The following is an 18,901-nucleotide window of genomic DNA, read 5'->3' on the forward strand; positions in this document are numbered from 1 at the left end:
CTCAGTTTGCTGATCGTATCCGTTGATTTTCCTTTGTCTCGTCTTTGAATTTGGATTGGTGGCCATCTTGGTGGATCTTTTTGCTTTATTTTTTGATGTCCCTTGGTTGATCATTCTTGGTGGGAATAGCTGTCTCTGGATTAAGGGGTGGTGGGAGACCTCCAATCCTTTTGATAACATGGAACATTAGACGCTTGAATGGCCCAGTGAAATAGTTGAGGGCGCTGAAACTCCGATGTTGTTTTCTTGCAAGAGACCCGCTTGTGTGTCAGGGATCAAACCAGCCTGCGCAAGGGGTGGGTTGGTCAGATTTTTCATTCTGGGTTCAATGGCAAGATCAGGGGTACAGCGATTTTAATTAATAAGGAAGTTCAGTTTTCCTCTTCCTCAGATTGTAGCCAACCCCAATTGTTTGCTTTTTGTGGCTCCCTATTGAACATCTCGGTTGTCATGGTCAATGTTTATGCCCCCAACTTGGACAATACGAATTTTATTACCTCCCAGCTGGCCTCCCTCCCGAACCCTGACTCACAATTACTTATTTTAGGTGGAGAGCTAAACTGTGTTTTGGACCCTAGATTGGGTCGTTCCTAACGTAAATCTCTTTTTCCACCTGGGATGGCTAGGGCTTTGTATTCTTTTATGACTCAGGTGAGGGGGGGAATACTTGGTGCTTTTTGCATCCAAACGATAGAGACATGTTTTTTTTTCACATGTCCGCCATGCATATTCAGTATTGATTTTTTTGTTTGTATCCCACTATGTGGGATACACACTCCCACAGTGAGGGGCGGTAGAAGGGCCCCCTTCTACATCCTATATAAAACCAGAGGGCCATGAACGGTGAGTGGCCCCCTCTGTAGTAGAGTAACTACTCTCTACTCTTGTTCCGTTGCATTAACTCTTTTTCCTATTGAAACAACCTGTTCAGCTCGGTGTAGACTCCTTTCCAGACCTTATAATACTTTTAAAAAGTACCACCCATGCGCCCTTTAAGTCAAACTCGCCTCATGCAAACCAGTCATTGATAGAATCCTGAATAGCACACCATTGTTCAGCTCATCGTGTTTGCACACATCAACACATAATGTCAAAAGTTACCACCTCACTGGTGCAAGCTGCATTCTCGCCAATCCTGTGCTCTGATATGGCAACATGGTACCAAGGAGGGACAGCAGATATGCAGTCTGGTTCAAACTTAAAAGTCTTGGGGATTGCAGAGCAGGCAGGTACTTGTGGAGCGGTTAGCGAATTTAAAATATCGGCGAAAATGTTTGGAGATTGGAGAAAGCTCCCTGTACAACTTAGGCAGAAGACAAAGAATAAATGTGTGAACAGCCAAAAGCTTAGTATATGGGGTAGTTAGCAGGCTAAAGTTGCAAAATGCGTCCATGAAAATTGTCAGAATGGACTTTCAGTTTCTCGAGGATCTATCCAACCTTTTCCTGAAACAGCCAGATTCGGCAATGCCTGATTTCAAAGCCAGCCCTGGATGGTGTACCAGGTTTTTGAAGGGGAAACATTTTGTACTGTGACAGAAGACCAAGATATCACAGCATCTCCCAGCAGAACTTGGTGACCAGCTTTTCAGTGGTTTATAATCAAAGATTGACAAAAGAACAATATGTTCAGAACATGGACCTCCCATGAATTGTGACATTCCAGCCAGCCAAACGGTGATCAAAGCTGGAGAGAAAGCAGTATCAGTGAAGACAACTGGTCATGGAAAGAGTAGATGCACCATTGTGCTCTTGTGTACATCCAATGGGACAAAGCTTAAGCCAATGATGATATTAAAGAGAAACAGCAATTCCCAAGTCGGTCATGTTCATGATAAAGGACGGACGGATGGATGAAGGCGATTTGAAAATATGGCTGAGGAAAGTTTGGAGTTTGCGACCGTTATATAAAGACGTCTTTTCACCTGGAACATGAACAGAATCACATCTTTGGGGTGATTTTGCTAAATGTGTACTGCAAAACAGTAATATTGCAAATGATTCCAGGTGGTCCAACCAGCCATGTTCCATCATTGGATGTCTCCCTGAACAATCCCTCCAAGGGTATCATGAGAAACAAGAGATTGTATTTGCTCTGCTGAGAAGGACTGAAATTGTGTAAATTTATGCTTATGGCTGTAAAAAATTTGATAGATTTGAATTTATTGTACATAAATTAGTGTCACCTCCATGGAGGTGATTATAATATTCAACAATATGCTTTTGGCTCCTTTTGTGTTACTTTTGGGGATGGGGTTGGTGGGAACAGTCTCCAATCTGGCAACTCTGGGGAAAAATGAGACAGTGGGAGGTGATGGATTTCAACCCCTCAAAAACATTACTTGTGGAGCGGCACAATGGTGCAGTGATTGGCACTGCTGCCTCACGCCACCTAGGATCCGGGTTCGATCCTGGTCCCGGGTCACTCAGTGTGGAGATTGCACATTTTCCCCATGTTTCTGTGGGTCTCACCAGCACAACCCAAAGATATACAGGGTAGGTGGATTGGCTATGCTAAATTGCCCCATAATTGGAAAAACATACTTGTGGAAAAGTTACCCCCGAACATTCGTGCCACATAAATGCCCCAGGTAGTGACTTCCCAAGAAATAATCCAACCAATGCTCCTTGAAACCCAATCCTTCACTGACATCCTGGGATTACCATCGACGAGAAACTGAACTGGGCCAGCCATATACATACTATGGCTACAATATCGGGTCTGATGCGGGGAATTCTGTGGTGAATAACTTGCTTCCTGACTCTCCTCAAAGCCTATACCTAATCTTCAGGTTACAAGTCAGGAGTGTGATGGAGTGCTCTTCACTTGACTGGATGAGTGCAGCTTCAAAAGCACCCCGGAAGCTCAACACCATCCAAGACAAAGCAGCCACTTAATGGGCACCTTCAACAATCTGTTCCTCCATAACCACACAGTAGCAGAATGTGTACCATCTACAAGATGCAGTGCAACAACTCACCTAGTCTCCTTCGACTTCCCCTTCCAAACCCATGCCTTCCATCACTAAGAAGATCAAGGGAAGCAAACGCATGGGAACATCACCACATGCAAGAAGTTCCCCTCCAAGCCACACACTATCATGACTTGGAATGTTATCACTCTTTCTTCAATGTCACTGGGGTAAACTCCTGGAACTCCCTCCCTAACAGCACTGTGGATGTACTTACACCACATGGATTGCAGCAGTTCAAGAAGACGGCTCACCATCTTCTCAGCAATTGGGGATGAGCAATAAATGTTGGCCTATCCAGCGATGCCCACATCTATCCAACTGCTTTTTGGAAAGAAGGATGACCAAAACCATGACCAGAACATGTGAGTATGGCCCACAGGGGCAAGTGAACACCTGTCACATTTATTGTTTGTACTGGAAACAAAACTTGCTAATTCTGGCCTTCGTTAAATGAATTCTTGCAGAACTTCAAATTGAATTAAGTTTAACCGAACACGGGAGGCTGTGGAGTTGACCCTAAAAAGGGCCCCCTCCCACCAGTCATCTGTAAGGTCACGCCCAAGTTCTGTTCCCAGCCATTTTTACCTTGTGAAGAAGTGAGGGACTAGAGGATAGCATGAGATCGTACAATCTTGAAATAAAACCTCCGCGAGTTTGAGGCAGGGACAGTTTGAGGCAATAAAGCTGAGATTGGGGTGGGTTAAATTTGGCTGCAAGCTTGTTAAAACTGGCAAACATATCAGTAAAATGGTACAGAGACCGCTGGCCTCACTGCCCTGGAGCAGCACGGAGCTGCTACTCCAACCTCTACATCTTTACTACATGGTTCCCCGATGTATTCTGTCCGAGAGGCGACTTCACGCTCTGGGGTGATCACCCGCTCTCGTCCCCATTGGTCCCCGGTGCCAAATGACTCTCCTCTGTTGTGATGTCTTAAAGAGTCCACACTCTGGGGTCAGTCATGGCCGTTGGGGAAAAAATAATGTCAAGAAGGCCAAGAATAATTGGCGCCCTTCACAAAGCCAGTTTGGTCTTCAGATATTACACCAGGATTACAAGGCTCCCAACAGTATGCCAGCACCTTAGCCAACAGCTTTATGTCTGCATTCCACAGGGACTCTGTCTTTTTGAATATAAGTGAGATGGAAGCTTGAGTCAGTGTTGGAGGCAGAGAGCCCCGAGATAATGAATTGTTGAATATATCTAGAAATAAGGGAACGCATTGAACAGAAAAGGCAATAGGAGAGCCATTGAGGCCTGGGGTCTTGCCACTCTGCATTTATTTAATGCCGTTTGGTAACTCAACCAGACGCAAAGAATCCTCCAAGTCTCCAGTACGCAGAAGGGATGTCCAAATTATTTAAAAAGTCAGTCATTGAGATGCTATCCGAGGTGGTGGGGGGGGTGGGGGGGGGGGGGGGTTGATTTATAAAAGGTTACAGCAAAAAGAAGCGAAGATAGAGTTAATATCGAAGGGGTCAACAGTAAGATTATGGGAAGGAGTACTAGACCCGGGAGATAAGCCGACTGGAGTCTGAGTTGGTGGGCCAGAAGGCAGCCGGTTTTGTCCCTGTATGCATAAAATATCCCTTTTGATGTTGTAACATATGCTAAGCTTTATTTGTGGAAAATATGTTGAATTGAGTTTGAAGCTTTAGCCCGTCTGGGTATGGCTTAGGAATGGAGGTAATGGAATTTTGTTTTTAGAAAATATTTTATTGAGTTTATAGTTTTACCATTTTCAGCATTTTAAACAGAGATCTCCAACCCACGCAATAACCCCCCTCCCCATCCCTAAACCTTAACTACCCATACATTAGATTCCCTGCCCTTATCCGTCCCTTCCATGCCTCCCCCCCCCCCCCCCCCCCCCCGCCCACCGACTGCTGACGGTCAATTTTCCACGAAGAAGTCGATGAATGGTTGCCATTTCCGAGCGAATCCTGTAACGAACCCCTCAAGGCGAACTTAATTTTGCTCTAGCCAAAGAAACCCTGCCATGTCACTGACCCAAACCCCTGACTTTGGAGGCTCCAAGTCCCTCCATCCCAGCAAAATCCGCCTCAGGGCCACCAAGGAGGCCATTGTTCCTCTGACTGAGTGGGCGCCCGAAGCTAAGTATAGGCTTTAGCAGCAGTGATAGTTTAGTCTAGAGTTTCGTGCATGAGTATATTTAACTATGTGTGTAAAAAAATAAGTATTGACTTTGAACTAACTAACTGGTGTATCGAGTCTTTGATCAGTATTCGGTTTTGCACCTTGTGGCGGTATCGAAAGATACCTGGCGAGTCTAGAGCAAACAAAATTAGACTTAAGGAAGGCGACCATATTAACCGCCATATTCAAAGCCAACCAAAGAGAGCAACATTTACGCCCAGAGCATATGTACATGATTCGCAGGACTCTCCCCACGCTGACCACACCTGTCGTCCACCTCCTCAAAAGACCTGCTCATCCGGCCACAGTCATATGAGCCCTGTGGCCCACCTCGAACTGGATCAGGCTAAGTCTGTGCACAACGAGGATGCATTGACTCTCCTCAGGGCCTTCTCCCATAACCCGACTTCCAACTCTCCTCCCAGCTCTTCCTCCCACTTCCTCTTCATCTCCCAAATTGGGATCCCTTCCCACTCCATCAGGTCCTTGTATATTTCTGAGACCCTCCCACCCAACCCCTGTTTTAGACAACACCTTATCCTGTAGTCCCCTTAGTGGGAGGTGAGGGAAGCTCGGGACCTGCCTCTGAACAAAATCCTGTACCCGCAGGTACTGACACCCATTCCCACCCGGTAGCTCAAACACCTCCTCTAGCTCCTCCAGGCTCGGGAAGCCCTCCTCAATGAAGAGGTCCCCAGATCTCTCAATCCCTGCCCATTGCCACCCCCTGAAGCCCCTGTCCAGCCCCCCAGAGCAAACCGGTGATTATCACAGATCGGTGACCACACCGACGCCCCCTCCAGTCTTATGTATTGCCACCATTGCCCCCACACTCTCGGGGCTGCCACCACTGGGCTTGTGGAGTACCGAGGTGGCGAGAATGGCAGAGGTGCTGCTAACAAAGCCCTTGTGGCGGTATCAAAAGATACCTGGCGACTCTAGAGCAAACAAAATTAGACTTAAGGAAGGCGACCATATTGATGCCGCCTCCACTCGCTCCCCCCCCCCCCCCCACTACCCAGTCCCTCAACATTGATATATTAGCTGCCCAGTAGTAATTAATAAAGTTTGGAAGGGCCAAGCCCCCCCTCCCTGCGCCCCGCCGCCTCAAGCCCCCCTCCCTGCGCCCCGCCCGCCTCAAGAAGGACCTCGTCATCCTCGGGGTTTTCTCGTCCCATATAAAATCCGAGATAGCCGCATTCGTCTTCCTAAAAAAATGCCTTGGGGATGAAGATTGGAAGACCGTGAAAGGGGTAATGGAATATTGACAGTGAGTTTCCAAAGTGAGTCCACTAATTCTTGTTGTTTTCATTATCTTTACTTATATATGCATCGTAAGACATCATGTTTCACCAGAGAATGGCTTTGAGGGTGTCCGGAATGGTGGAATCAGATTTATTCATTTTAATAAAATTGCCTATAGAGGTTATGAATTTACAAAAATCTTTGTCAGGTGGTAAGGATGTGTTAAACCTCCATGTGACCGAACTCCAGCCTTGGACGTGAAAAACAGATCAAGGAGGTGGGGCACATGGTCCGAAATAACTGTGGCAGGACACTCAGCAGATTTGAGTGTCTAGATTGGGAAGGGAGGATGGAAGTGATGTAATACATTTTGTATCGTTCCAATTAGGGACATAGACGTTCACTAACACTACAGGGAATTGAAAACGTCTGCCAGTGACTATTGTGTAATGTCCTCCAGGATATGAGATTCCATTTCAAGGGGAGAACTGCATTTTTTTGAAAATTGCCATCCCCCTAGCTTTACGATTAAAGTTGGATTGAAGTGCTTGGCTGACCCATGCTTTACGTAATCTGGTGTGATCATTAACCTGAAGGTGCGTCTCCTGAAGGAATGCAATATCAGTGTCAAGGTTTTTGAGATGTGAAAGCACTTTGGAATGCTTAGCTGAGCCATCCAACCCCCAAACAAGTCATGTAACTAGTCTAACTGAAAGCCCCTTACCACCCTGGCCACCTGATGCACATAAGAAGACTTTACCAACGGGTCAGCGAAAAGAGAGGAAAAGAAAACGAGATCAAAAAGATTCATTACACAGGAAAGATAGCCAAATACAAGACGATCATTGGTCAGCATAAAAAATCTCTTCCACCCCAGAACAATCATTCCCCTCCCAAACCACTCGAACAAAAGCCAAACGGAGTGATAATAATTAAAACCGTAAATCAAATCCTAAAATCGCCATTATAAACAAAACGAGCAGCAGGTGTTCCATGTTGCATTGCATTCGTTGACTAAACAACCTCATTAGAGGGCCCCATCCCCGACATATGAACTACTTTGAGAAAGATGTGATTGAAAAGTTGCACAATATAGCCGCATAGAAAATGCTCAAATGCGTCCTAAGAGTCAAATAATCCCTTGGTTCCGAGCATATTAAGTGACCAATACAGGTGTTAAAGCACAGGATAGCCCGAGCAACATAGTTTGAGATGAGAAGCTAATCCAGAGATCTACATTTAACAGGTCAATCTTTCGTGACCCTGAGTGTAGACGAGTTTGAATACCGGCCCTGGGTCACTGTATGTGTGGAGTTTGCACATTCTCCCCGTTTCTGCGTGGGTTTCACCCCCACAACCCAAAGATGTGCAGGTTAGGTGGATTGGTCATGCTAAATTGTCCCTTAATTGGGGGGGAAAAAAAATTGGGTACTTTTAAAAAAAAAAAAAAAAAATTCCCCATCTGTATGCTTACATTTCTTAAGCATGCTTGGATATACTTGTTACCTGAGTGCTTAAGTTACTTTTGCTAATTTAAAATAAAATCAGCCTATTGAAGATTAATTTATTAAAAAATCATCGGGGGAAACATCATGTGTGTTTCCTCCACATCGCTCAACCAGAAATGACGGTTGGGAGATTGGAGTGAGTAAGACACTGGTTCAGACATCGGGTCATGGGAGCTTCTCTTTGGGGAGGAACAAGAAAAAACAATTTGTCCACAAAGCCAAAAGAATTCTTCCATTGTTTGAATTGAAGCAATGGACCCAACCATTCCATATTGGCATTTACCCTCTTTCATTCACCTATAAATGTCGATATAGTTTCTGCTTCATCAATTTACCCTGGACAAGAGGTGGAAATCGGGGACGGGATTCTCCGCGCCGCCGCACCAAAATCGCGCTCGGCGCGGGGGCGGAGAATGGGCATCAGACCCGCGATCGGATCCAACACCGCTCCCGCAATTCTCTGTTGCCCAGAGAATCGGTGCCAATCGGGCGCGTGCGGTCAACGCGACGGCGGTCAGGGGCCTTTGAGAAAGGCCCCCATGGCGATTCTCCCAGTGCAGCTGGCCGAGTTCCTGCCGATGTGGTTCTCTCATGGTTCCATCTGGCGGGCACTCGGCGTGGCGGTGAGTTCGCAGCTGCCTGGTGGGGATGGGGGGAATCACCGCGGGGCGGGGGGGGGGTGGCTCCAGGATGGCAAGGCTATTGATCGGGGGCCACCGATCCACGGGCACATGATCTGGGGGAGGCCTATCGTCTTGCTGTCGCTCGGCGGTGTGGGTCGGCCATGCTGCGCGGGGTGGCCGGCACAGGTCGCCGTCATTCCCATGCGCGGACACCCGACCGGAAGTGCAGGGCCCCGTATCGGCATCTGAAGCTGCAAGGAGCACTACGGGGCCCTGCCAGCCCCCTGCAAATCGCAGAATCATCCTGGACTTACTCCAGCTAAGTCCAGAGTGATTTGTGCGGGTTTTTTCGCGGGCGTGTGGACAAAGCCCCATTATTGGAGAATCCCGCCCCAGATATTTCTTCTTTGCTGTATTTTTGCCCAGCAGCAACAACAGCTCAACAAAAACACGCTGCATCTATCATGGTCCATTAATGATAGCCTGACAAATGATTGCACAGCATCTCACAACAGAAATTCAGACATGCTGTTAGTGTCAACAGTTGGGCTAATATGCCTGGAGAGCTTACTAATATAGAACAAAACTGGTACCATTTCTAAGTACATACTATAAAGATCCCCAGCCAATCAGTCATTTTTTCCTCTGCAGCAACCTTTGTTGCTGTAGCCCAGGGTAGTTTTTTTTTTTTGCTGATTATTATAAACCAGGTTGGAAAAAAAATTAAAATTCAGCAGATTTTGGTGTTTGACATGGGTGGATGAATAATGACAATAAATAATGCTGTGCAGGTTCGTGCTGAATTTGATTGCAACATCACCACCAAATTAGTCAATGTACCTGCTAAGTATGAATATGATAGCGTAAAAGGGAACATTAATCTAGACCATTAGAAATTGTTGCCATCGAGCGGTGCAGCGGTTAGCACTGCTACATCACAGTGCCGAGGACCTGGGATCGATCCCAGCCCCGGGTCACTGTTGTTGTGGAGTTTGCACATTCTCCCCGTGTCTGCGTGAGTCTCACCTCCAAGTAGGCTTCAAATGAAGTTATTGTGAGAAGCCCCAAAGATGTGCAGGGTAGATGGATTAGCCACATTAAAATGCCCCTTAGTTGGAATAAATGTTTTTAAAAAGAAATTAGTTGCCAATCATTATTCAGTTACACTGTTCAGTGAACCCTGATGGTTTTCTCTGAAATTAAATGACCAAGAAACATTTATTATATTTGTGTTGCACAAGTAAAGTCATACTGCCAATTTGTGTTGACCAACTCCAAGCTGCAGCTTCAAAGTTGCTATCAGAACCATAGAATTTACAGTGCAGAAGGAGGCCATTCGGCCCATCGAGTCTGCACCGGCTCTTGGAAAGAGCACCCCACTTAAGCCCACACCTCCACCCGATCCCCGTAAACCAGTAACCCCACCTAACCTAAGGGCAATTTATCATGCCCAATCCATCTAACCTGCACATCTTTGGACTGTGGGAGGAAACCGGAGCACCCGGAGGAAACCCACACAGACACGGGAAAACGTGCAGACTCCACACAGACAGTGACCCAGCGGGGAATCGAACCTGGGATCCTGGAGCTGTGCTGCAACTGTGCTACCGTGCTGCCCCTGTTGGTACTCTCGAACAGAAAGCAGCCTGCAAACGTGAGGTTATCAATGTTACTCTGCAACAAGGACAAGTAAGCCTGAAAACGAAAGTGCTTCTATTTACAAAACAGAAACCCGAGCGCCATATAACTAGATACAAGGAATTTAGATCAAATTAGAAACATTTGCATCTCAGTTTACACCTGATTCTGTGCCTGTGACAGTCAGGTCAAACCCACAATATTTGCTAGCTGCACTGCAAGCCAGTCTTAACAGGCAAAGAGCTGCTGTGCTTTGCGGGAGAAATAGACGGAGAAGTGATATTGGAAATAAGATGGACAACAAGGTGGTTGAAAGAAAAGAGCTTTGTGTTTTTGTGGATTTACTCATTAAAAATGGGGATTGAGCTGATGAAGGGGCATCACTACATTGCCCAAAAGGTCTAGAGGATGAAGAATTCATTGAGTTACTAAGTGGATTCAAATAAATATGTCTCAATAGTTGTGGGAAGTGTATGGATTCAGAAGATGCGGATGTGCTGACCAAGCATTGGTGTTCAGATCGACAATTGATAAGTGCTGGGAATGAGAGAAACATCTAAATGGGTTTCATCTGTGTGTATAATCTAGGTGTGGAGAGAATTGGTCTACTGAAGGAGGGCTTCTGTGAAGATCGCAAGAGGTTAGGCGATCTTTTGGAGATGCATCTTGGTATACCCTGCTGAATGCAGCCATGGACCTTTTTTTAGGGACACGTGGGCAAGACGAGGTGTTGAAGGTGATGAGCAATAGTAGGTAAAAAAAAAAAGAGCACTGGGTCTGAAATATAGGGAACCCGTTCTGTTAACCTGGGGGCGGGGGGGGGGGTGGAGTGCGGATAGGAATTAAACTTTTTCTCCCTGAAAAGAAAGTTGTTGCTTTTGTAGGAGTAGACTAAAGAGATTTAAAAATTGATGGGCTACTTAATTTGACTCTGAATTTTGGACCTACTAGAGAAGGATGCACTAACAGTGAAGAGATGCAGTTCTCAAGGTGGCATTATTTATTTTGATGAATTGTGTGGGATGTGGAAAGAAAATAGACGTGTGTGTTGTTGATCCTTTTGTTTGGTGCTAAGAGTTGGACCTAGCCTAATGCCTTCCCCCAGATTATCCAGCAAGTAATTGAGGCATGCAATCCAATTACAGAAGCTTCTTAAAAGGCTGCACCATGGAAAGCAAATATTTAAGAAAAAGTGAAATCTGTCAAGTACTGTAGTTAATACTAAAACAAAATTGATAGGAAACCTTCCATCACGCTCGCAGCTTTCCTTTAGTTTTGCAACAACTGAGACTTGATAGGATATTCAGATGTAACTGTTAGTTCCCAGTAGTCACAGCAAGCTGTAATTATAATCCAGTAATGTTTCTCCGTCTCTGAAGGGTATGCTGCTATTTGTGGCTGCACCTCATGACTTAGTGAAGAGTTTTTTAAAAATGGTTTTGAGATGGATTCATGCCTGTGTTGCTCAATGTTGCTCAATGTGAAGAGGTTTCAGCTAATTGTAATGCCGTTCAATTTAGCTGTTCCAGAAAGTATATTTTTCTCTCCAGATTTGGGGAAATTAGGTAGTGGAAAGATGGACAGGGTCAACTTGCTGCACAAAGGTGGACCAGTGCGTCTTGCTATCTAGATGGCACTTAGCTACACAAAAATGACAATGACCTAAATAGCCATGTATGGAATTAAACATTCTGCCTGGATGGGATGTACTTTACCATTCCTTGCAAGCCTTGTAAACTGGGACAGGTAACCTGGAACGTTACTTGGGTGAGACTCAGATGTAAAACATGTATTTCCCAGGAAAGAAAAGTGATTGAGCTTGAGGGCAGCACGGTAGCATTGTGGATAGCACAATTGCTTCACAGCTCCAGGGTCCCAGGTTCGATTCCGGCTTGGGTCACTGTCTGTGCGGAGTCTGCACGTCCCCCCGTGTGTGCGTGGGTTTCCTCCGGGTGCTCCGGTTTCCTCCGGAGGTTAGGTGTGCAGGTTAGGTGGATTGGCCATGATAAATTGCCCTTGGTGTCCAAAATTTCCCTTAGTGTTGGGTGGGGTTACTGGGTTATGAGGATTGGGTGGAGGTGTTGACCTTGGGTAGGGTGCTCTTTCCAAGAGCCGGTGCAGTCTCGATGGGCCGAATGGCCTCCTTCTGCACTGTAAATTCTATGTTAATCTATGTTAATTTTGAAACTTGTAGCATCAGTCACTTTCTAGGTGTCAACTATCTCTGGATATTTCCAGACTAGTTGTGGAAAAGCGAGCTAGTGCAGAGCACCTTTCCCTTTGAACATAACATACTAAGAACCAGGAGCAGAAGTGGGTAATTCAGCCCCTCAAGCCTGCTCTACCATTTAATACGATCATGGCTGACCTCATCTCCACCTTCCTGCCGGCTCCTCATAACTCTTCAACCTGCTACTAATTAGAAACCTATCTATCTCCTCCTGTTCCAGCGTCTACTGCACTCTGGGGGAGAGAATAGTAGAGATTCATAACCCTTTTAATGAAGTAAAACCTCCTCATTTCTGTTTTAAATCTGCCACCCCTTATCCTAAATCTATGGGGCTGGAGTTTCCCTCTCTGGACCCCTGGACTGTGTTCCCCGATGGGACGGGGAATTGGGTGACAGGGCAAAATCAGGATCGACGCTCAAAATGGCGGCCCGATTATCAGGATTTCCTCGGGTACCCTCTTATTCCACGCCATGCATAAATTTACATGGCAAGGAATTAAAAAAAAAAAAATTTAGACTACCCAATTCATTTTGTTTTCCAATCAAGGGGCAATTTAGCGTGGCCAAATCCACCTACCCTGCACATCTTTTTTGGGTTGTGGGGGCGAAACCCATATAAACACGGGGAGAATGTGCAAACTCCACACGGTCAGTGACCCAGAGCCGAGATCGAACCTGGGACCTCGGCGCCGTGAGGCAGCAGTGCTAACCACCGCCACCGTGCTGCCCCTTGCATGGCAAGCAATACTGATTTGCTTGCCGGTTTGCAATCCTAGGGGTCTCATAAACTGGTTGCTATTCACCTCCAGCAGGAGAACTTCGGGCTGGATTTTCCGATTGTGAGGCTATGACCGGAGCATGTGTCTAGTCTTGTGACCACAAAGTTGGCGCCACCCTTGTACTGATGCTCCACCCGGTAGGGAGCTAGCAGTGGCTCCATGTAAAGCCCCCAGCTTCACCTGCAGATATGGATGGAGAATTGCTGGGTATGTGGCCGCGCATGCGCACGGTGGTGACCTGCGGTGGCACCGCCATACAACATGACACCGGCCGCGTGCTGACACGGCCTGCCAGATAGTATACCTCTGTAATCCACCTCACCACCCCCGGAGCACTCCCCCCAGCCCCCGCTGAAGGCCCCCCCCCCCCCCCCCCCCACACTGACTGTGGCGGTGCTGGACACAGTTCGCTGCCGCCACGTGAGGTCCTCTAAAACTGTGAGCACACCTGCATCGTTGGGAATCCGGCCCATCGGGGGAGGGCCTCAGGTGATGTCCTGACGCCGTCCCAACGGCATGCGGCGTACTCGCCGATTACGCCGTTGTTGGGGGGTGTAGAGCATCCGAAAACAGCACCATCCCTGATTTTGGCATAAAAACGGATTCTCCGGCCAATCTCTGGGATTTCGGCGTTGGCAATTGGAGAATCCTGCCATAGTCTCCCAATGGAGAATCCAGCTTTTGGTCTCATTCTAGAATATCCAACAAAGGGAAACATCCACTGTATGTCTACCCTGCCAACCCCCTTTAGCATCTTGTACACCTCAATTAGATCTCTCATTCTTCTAAACTCCAACAAGTATAGGCCTAAACTGCTCAATCTCTCCTCATAAAACAAATCCTTCATCCCTGGAATTCCTTTGTATTGGAGCAGTTCTATTGTTTCGAGTTATTCAGGAAATCTCCTGAGGCAGCGATTAGTAAGAAAGAAATGCAGGTTTAGGTCATCAGGTATGATTTATGGTGAGATACGCACTTGCAGAACATAGGACCAAACCTTTGTTCTTCAAGAACTGGGAGACAAGAGTGATTAACAATTTAGAGCTGTGTTTCAGCAATAAATCCTTTTGTCCTTTGCTCAGGTACATTCTGTACCCCTGTTTCTTTAAGTATTTCCACATGTGAAATGCTGAAGTAGACACAATCAGCTTCATGTAATGGTGCATTTATATTGCAAGCTACCTGTTTCAGACCACTGGCTGCATTATGGTAAATGAATTTTTTAGAAGGTCAGGCAGTATACATCCAGCCTGTCAATTAAAATTAATGCAGTATGGTTTATAACAAGGTATGGTGTTGATACCACCCAGCTAAAGCAGCATCTGCTGGTATAGAAAAGGTCTTTGTGCATGGATTTTTGCACAGGCCCCTTTGCCGGCATTTAAAAATGAATCATTCAAGATCATGACCAAGAGTATTCACACTTTAAAAAAATAAAATAAAAAATTTTAGAGTACCCAATTCATTTTTTCCAACTAAGCGGCAATTTAGCGTGGCCAATCCACCTACCCTGCACATCTTTTAGGTTTTGCGGGTGAGACCCACGCAAACACGGGGAGAATGTGCAAACTCCACACGAACAGTGACCCAGAGCCGGGACCGAACCTGGGACCTCGGCGCCGTGAGGCAGCAGTGCTGACCACTGCACCACCGTGCTGCCTGAGTATTAATAATTAACATCTAATTCAATTTTGAGAGTTTTGAGTAGGACCCTCTTGACACAATACTGCTGTTATATTCCGTGTCAAGGTCCTGATTTAATTTATACTGCAAATTTAGAATTGCAACACAACTTATTGAACAAAGTTTCAATACGAATGCATACTGAAAGAGGTACAGCACTGCTTTTATGTAAAATTGACATTGGAGGATTCTTTGTTTAACATATGGTTTGAAATAACCTGCAACACTGGACTTGTGTATGGAAGTTGAGGCAATTGGATTCCTGGTTGCTGTTAATCCTTTTGGGGCAGTTAATCTTAAATGCAGAGGAAAATTTCAGTCCAGGCACAGAAATTTTAAAAACCAAAAGAACAGAAAAAATCCAAAAGAACAGAAAATCAAGGAAAACAAGGGACTGACGAGGATTTACAGGAGGAACCTTACATGAATCAAATGCAAAAGCGCCACCAATGGAGACACTCAAATAATGAATCTATATCTGTGGGACAGAGTCCCCCTATTTTATATTATTTATGATTGGAAAATGTACAATAGTCAGGTGTTGTTGCCATTTTCCTACCTCTCCTGAAAACAAGACCGAGATCTATAGTGTGATTGAAGGTGGGTCCCCTCTTTTTAGTCAACATGCAGGCTCTTATCTGATTTCTATGGCAAGATCGCATTTAAATTAAAGAGGCAACACCCGGGGCACCACAGTGGAGCAGTGGTTAGCACTGTTCCCTCACTGCGCTGAGGTCCCAGGTTCGATCCCGGCTCTGGGTCACTGTCCATGTGGAGATTGCACATTCTCCCCGTGTTTGCGTGGGTTTTGCCCCCACAACCCAAAGATGTGCTGGCTAGGTGGATTGGCCACGCTAAATTGCCGCTTAATTGAAAAAAAAAGAATTGGGTACTCTTAATTTATATATTTTTAAAAAGAGCCACCAGCTTTACTTTGGCGACCATTTTTGTGTGGCTATTTCTTTTGCCTGAACTATTTTTGTTCTGTAAGAATTGATGACTGCATTTGCTCACAAAATGACAATAAGTGTGGTCATACTGAAAGCAGGATACGAACTGTTGAATGAGACTGTTAATGGGATTTCTAAAATGTTTTCAAGGTCTTATCCTTTTGTTCCTTGTAAAGTAACACGACTTTGATTGAGAGAAAGATTGGGCTTAAAAGAGAGAAAGAAAAAATTAGAATATATTTACATTTTAATTTCAGTTTTTTCAATTCCAATTTATAACCTCTAATCCATAAATATATTTTCTTTCCTCCCTTGCATTGCCGTTCACGGTTAGTAGTTTTATAAATCACAATGTAATTTGAATGATTTGGAAGTGATTAGTGAGAGTTCTTTACCAGGGTATTAACTATGATATTCTTTGGCCCTTTTAGATTACAAAATTATGTGGTGCAAAGCAACTGGGTTATTTTGGCCGTGGCCAGTTTTACATTGCCCTGAAGCTAATAGCTGCAGCCCAATCTAGCCTTCCAGTACAGCTGGATAGCATTAATTGTGGTGAGTGGTATTGCTTTTAATTTTGGGTTGCATACCGATTTTTTGAAGTCTTGATGTAAGTATTGCAAGTTAGATTTGTAAACTGATGAATATATTAGTATGAAGTGAACAGTTAGAGCGTGCAAGTAGACCATTAAATGTCAACGTGATAGCAAATTGGTCAATGATTATTGTTCCACTCTTCTGGAACCTGCATAGTAATTTTTATTCTCATTTGTAGTTTGAAAATGAAACACCATGCGGAAAGATATAGGTTAAAAGCTGTTGGGGAAAATCTCAGCAGCATGTTTTTTTGAATTGAAGAAATGCAGAAACACTCCTGCAACAAGTGAAAGTAATTATACTGGAATAGAAAATATGTAAGCTAAATAGAGGTAATGTTTTCTGGGATTATTTATCTAAAAACTTTATTTGAATGCTAGAGCCTTGAGACACCTGTGAAAATGTTTTCATAGATTTATTTTCCTCTAATTTATAAGGTCTTATTGCTCTTTTCGCTATCCTTAATGGAGGTAGGAGTTGCTGGTTGGTGTATCTGAAAAAGCTGTTTTAAAGATGTATTTGAGCTGCTGGTTCTGGGCAATTCAATTTCACACTTAAATGTACTAGAAACAGCAGGAAGTCGACAGCCATACAAACCTATCCTTTTAAGTCAATTGCATAATTGAAGCTAGGATCCATTAATGAACGTAGAAAAGGTGGAGAGCTCTGCATGGAATGAGCTCTTTTCAGATGGGAACAAGAAAGCCAGTAATATTAAAGTACTTTACAACTGACTCTTCGGAGCTGCATGGGGGGTGAGATTGGAATATGTCCTACTGCTCTTTCTGTACCGTCCATTCACCATCTATGACCATTGTGTCATGTTCTGTAGACTGGCCGATATGAACGATGCACTACAGAACGTCTAGTTTAAATAATTTATTCTGAAACAACTGCGTGATAAAGATAACTGGAATAAATAAATAACAAACTACTTACACTAACTAATTATTATGGAGCTACTGCAAAATACGCCTATGATATATACAGAATTGCTCTATGCATATCATCACAGCCCTTTCCTTTGGAAAATGTAATTATTTACGTTCATTAGATCATTTTTTACAGTTCAATATGATATGCATAAATATTGACGTCTTTAAACTATTTACAGGTCTGTCACAAATTCAGGTTTACGCCTTAACCTTGTTGATTTTCTAAGTGGCTGCTGAACTTGTGAAGTTATTTCATCTTCCTTTGTAGTTGTGGATGCTGCTTTTTGTTCTTCTTGTATTGTTGTGTCTGTATCTTGTTGTTGCTCCGTGTGCTGCACTGTATCTTCTTCAACTGTCTTCAGACTGATACCTACTTCTTCTGGTGGTTGCGTTACAAAATGTTGCCAAACCTTCAGCAGAGTTCTTCTGGTCCTTCTTGAGACAACACCTTCATCTGTGATGATGAGATACGAGTTGGACCTGCCTGTTGCAGTACCTTCGCATACTTTGACCATCCATTCCCTTTGGAATCTTCCAGTCTGACTGAGTCATTGGGCTGCAATGGTTGGTGCCTTTTCGCAAATCTATTGTAAAATTCCTTTTGCCTCCTTTTTTTGAGGGATCAGTTGCCTCTCTAACGTATGGTTCACTGGTTATTGAGGAATTTAGGGCAAGGTCGTTCTCAGTTGCCTGTTCATCAGCAACTGAGCTGGCGAAAGCCCATTGATTGGTGGTGCTAACGATAACTTAGGAGCGTGAGATAGGTATCATCTCGGCTATTTAATGCTTTTTTCAGGAGCTGTTTAACGATATGGTTGCCCTTCTCTGCCTTACCGTTTGACTGAGGGTACAGAGGACTTGAGGTGACGTGTTTGAAGTCATACTGCCGTGCAAATTATGTCCACTCATAACTGCCGAAACAGGGACCACTGTCACTCATGACTATGTTCGGTATCCTGTGGGGCGCAAAAATCTCTTTAACATTCTTAATGACACATCTGGCTGTGGAATTCGCTAGCTGCGCTTTCTCTGGATAGTTAGAAAAGTAGTCTATTACTAGAAGATATTTCTTTCCATTCAAGTGAAAGAGATCCATGCCAACCTTCTGCCACAGATTAGGACTATTTGACCCATCTGCATTGGCTCTTTGCTTTGTTTGCGTTGAAACCTTTGGCAGGTTTCACAGTTACCCACCACCATTTCAATGTTGAGGTTTATCCCTGGCCAATAAACTGCATCCCTGGCTCTACGTTTGCACTTTTCCACCCCCAAGTGCCCTTCATGGACTTTTGTTAGGATCATTGATCATAGCGACTGTGGAACCACAATTTGTTGTTTCCGCAGCAAAAATCCATTCATATCACTTAACTCTGCTCGTACATTGTAAAAACTTGCGCAGGAGCCTTTAGGCCATCCTTCATGGAGATGTTGTCTCTTTCTGCAAGACAGTGTCTTTGGTGGTTTCTTCTTTAATTAGTTTTGACATGTTGTCAGATACTGGCAGAGACTCAGTTACAAATGTTCACATGGACCTGCACTTCCTTATCCAACTGGTGTGTTTTCTCAATGCAGGTGGCTTTCG

General features: G+C 44.8%; 1 protein-coding gene across 4 annotated transcripts in view; it reads left to right on the forward strand.

Annotated features, from left to right (window-relative positions):
* reps2 (RALBP1 associated Eps domain containing 2) overlaps positions 1 to 18,901 on the forward strand; it is a 319,465-nt gene that overhangs the window by 45,685 nt on the left and 254,879 nt on the right. For all 4 annotated transcript variants that reach the window (XM_072514142.1, XM_072514145.1, XM_072514143.1 and 1 more), the window contains exon 2: positions 16,219 to 16,342. In XM_072514142.1, coding sequence (XP_072370243.1) covers positions 16,219 to 16,342 — 124 coding nt within the window. The remainder of the gene's footprint in view (positions 1 to 16,218; positions 16,343 to 18,901) is intronic.

The sequence above is a fragment of the Scyliorhinus torazame genome, chromosome 8 (assembly GCF_047496885.1).
Source record: "Scyliorhinus torazame isolate Kashiwa2021f chromosome 8, sScyTor2.1, whole genome shotgun sequence".
NCBI classification, from domain to species: Eukaryota; Metazoa; Chordata; class Chondrichthyes; order Carcharhiniformes; family Scyliorhinidae; genus Scyliorhinus; species Scyliorhinus torazame.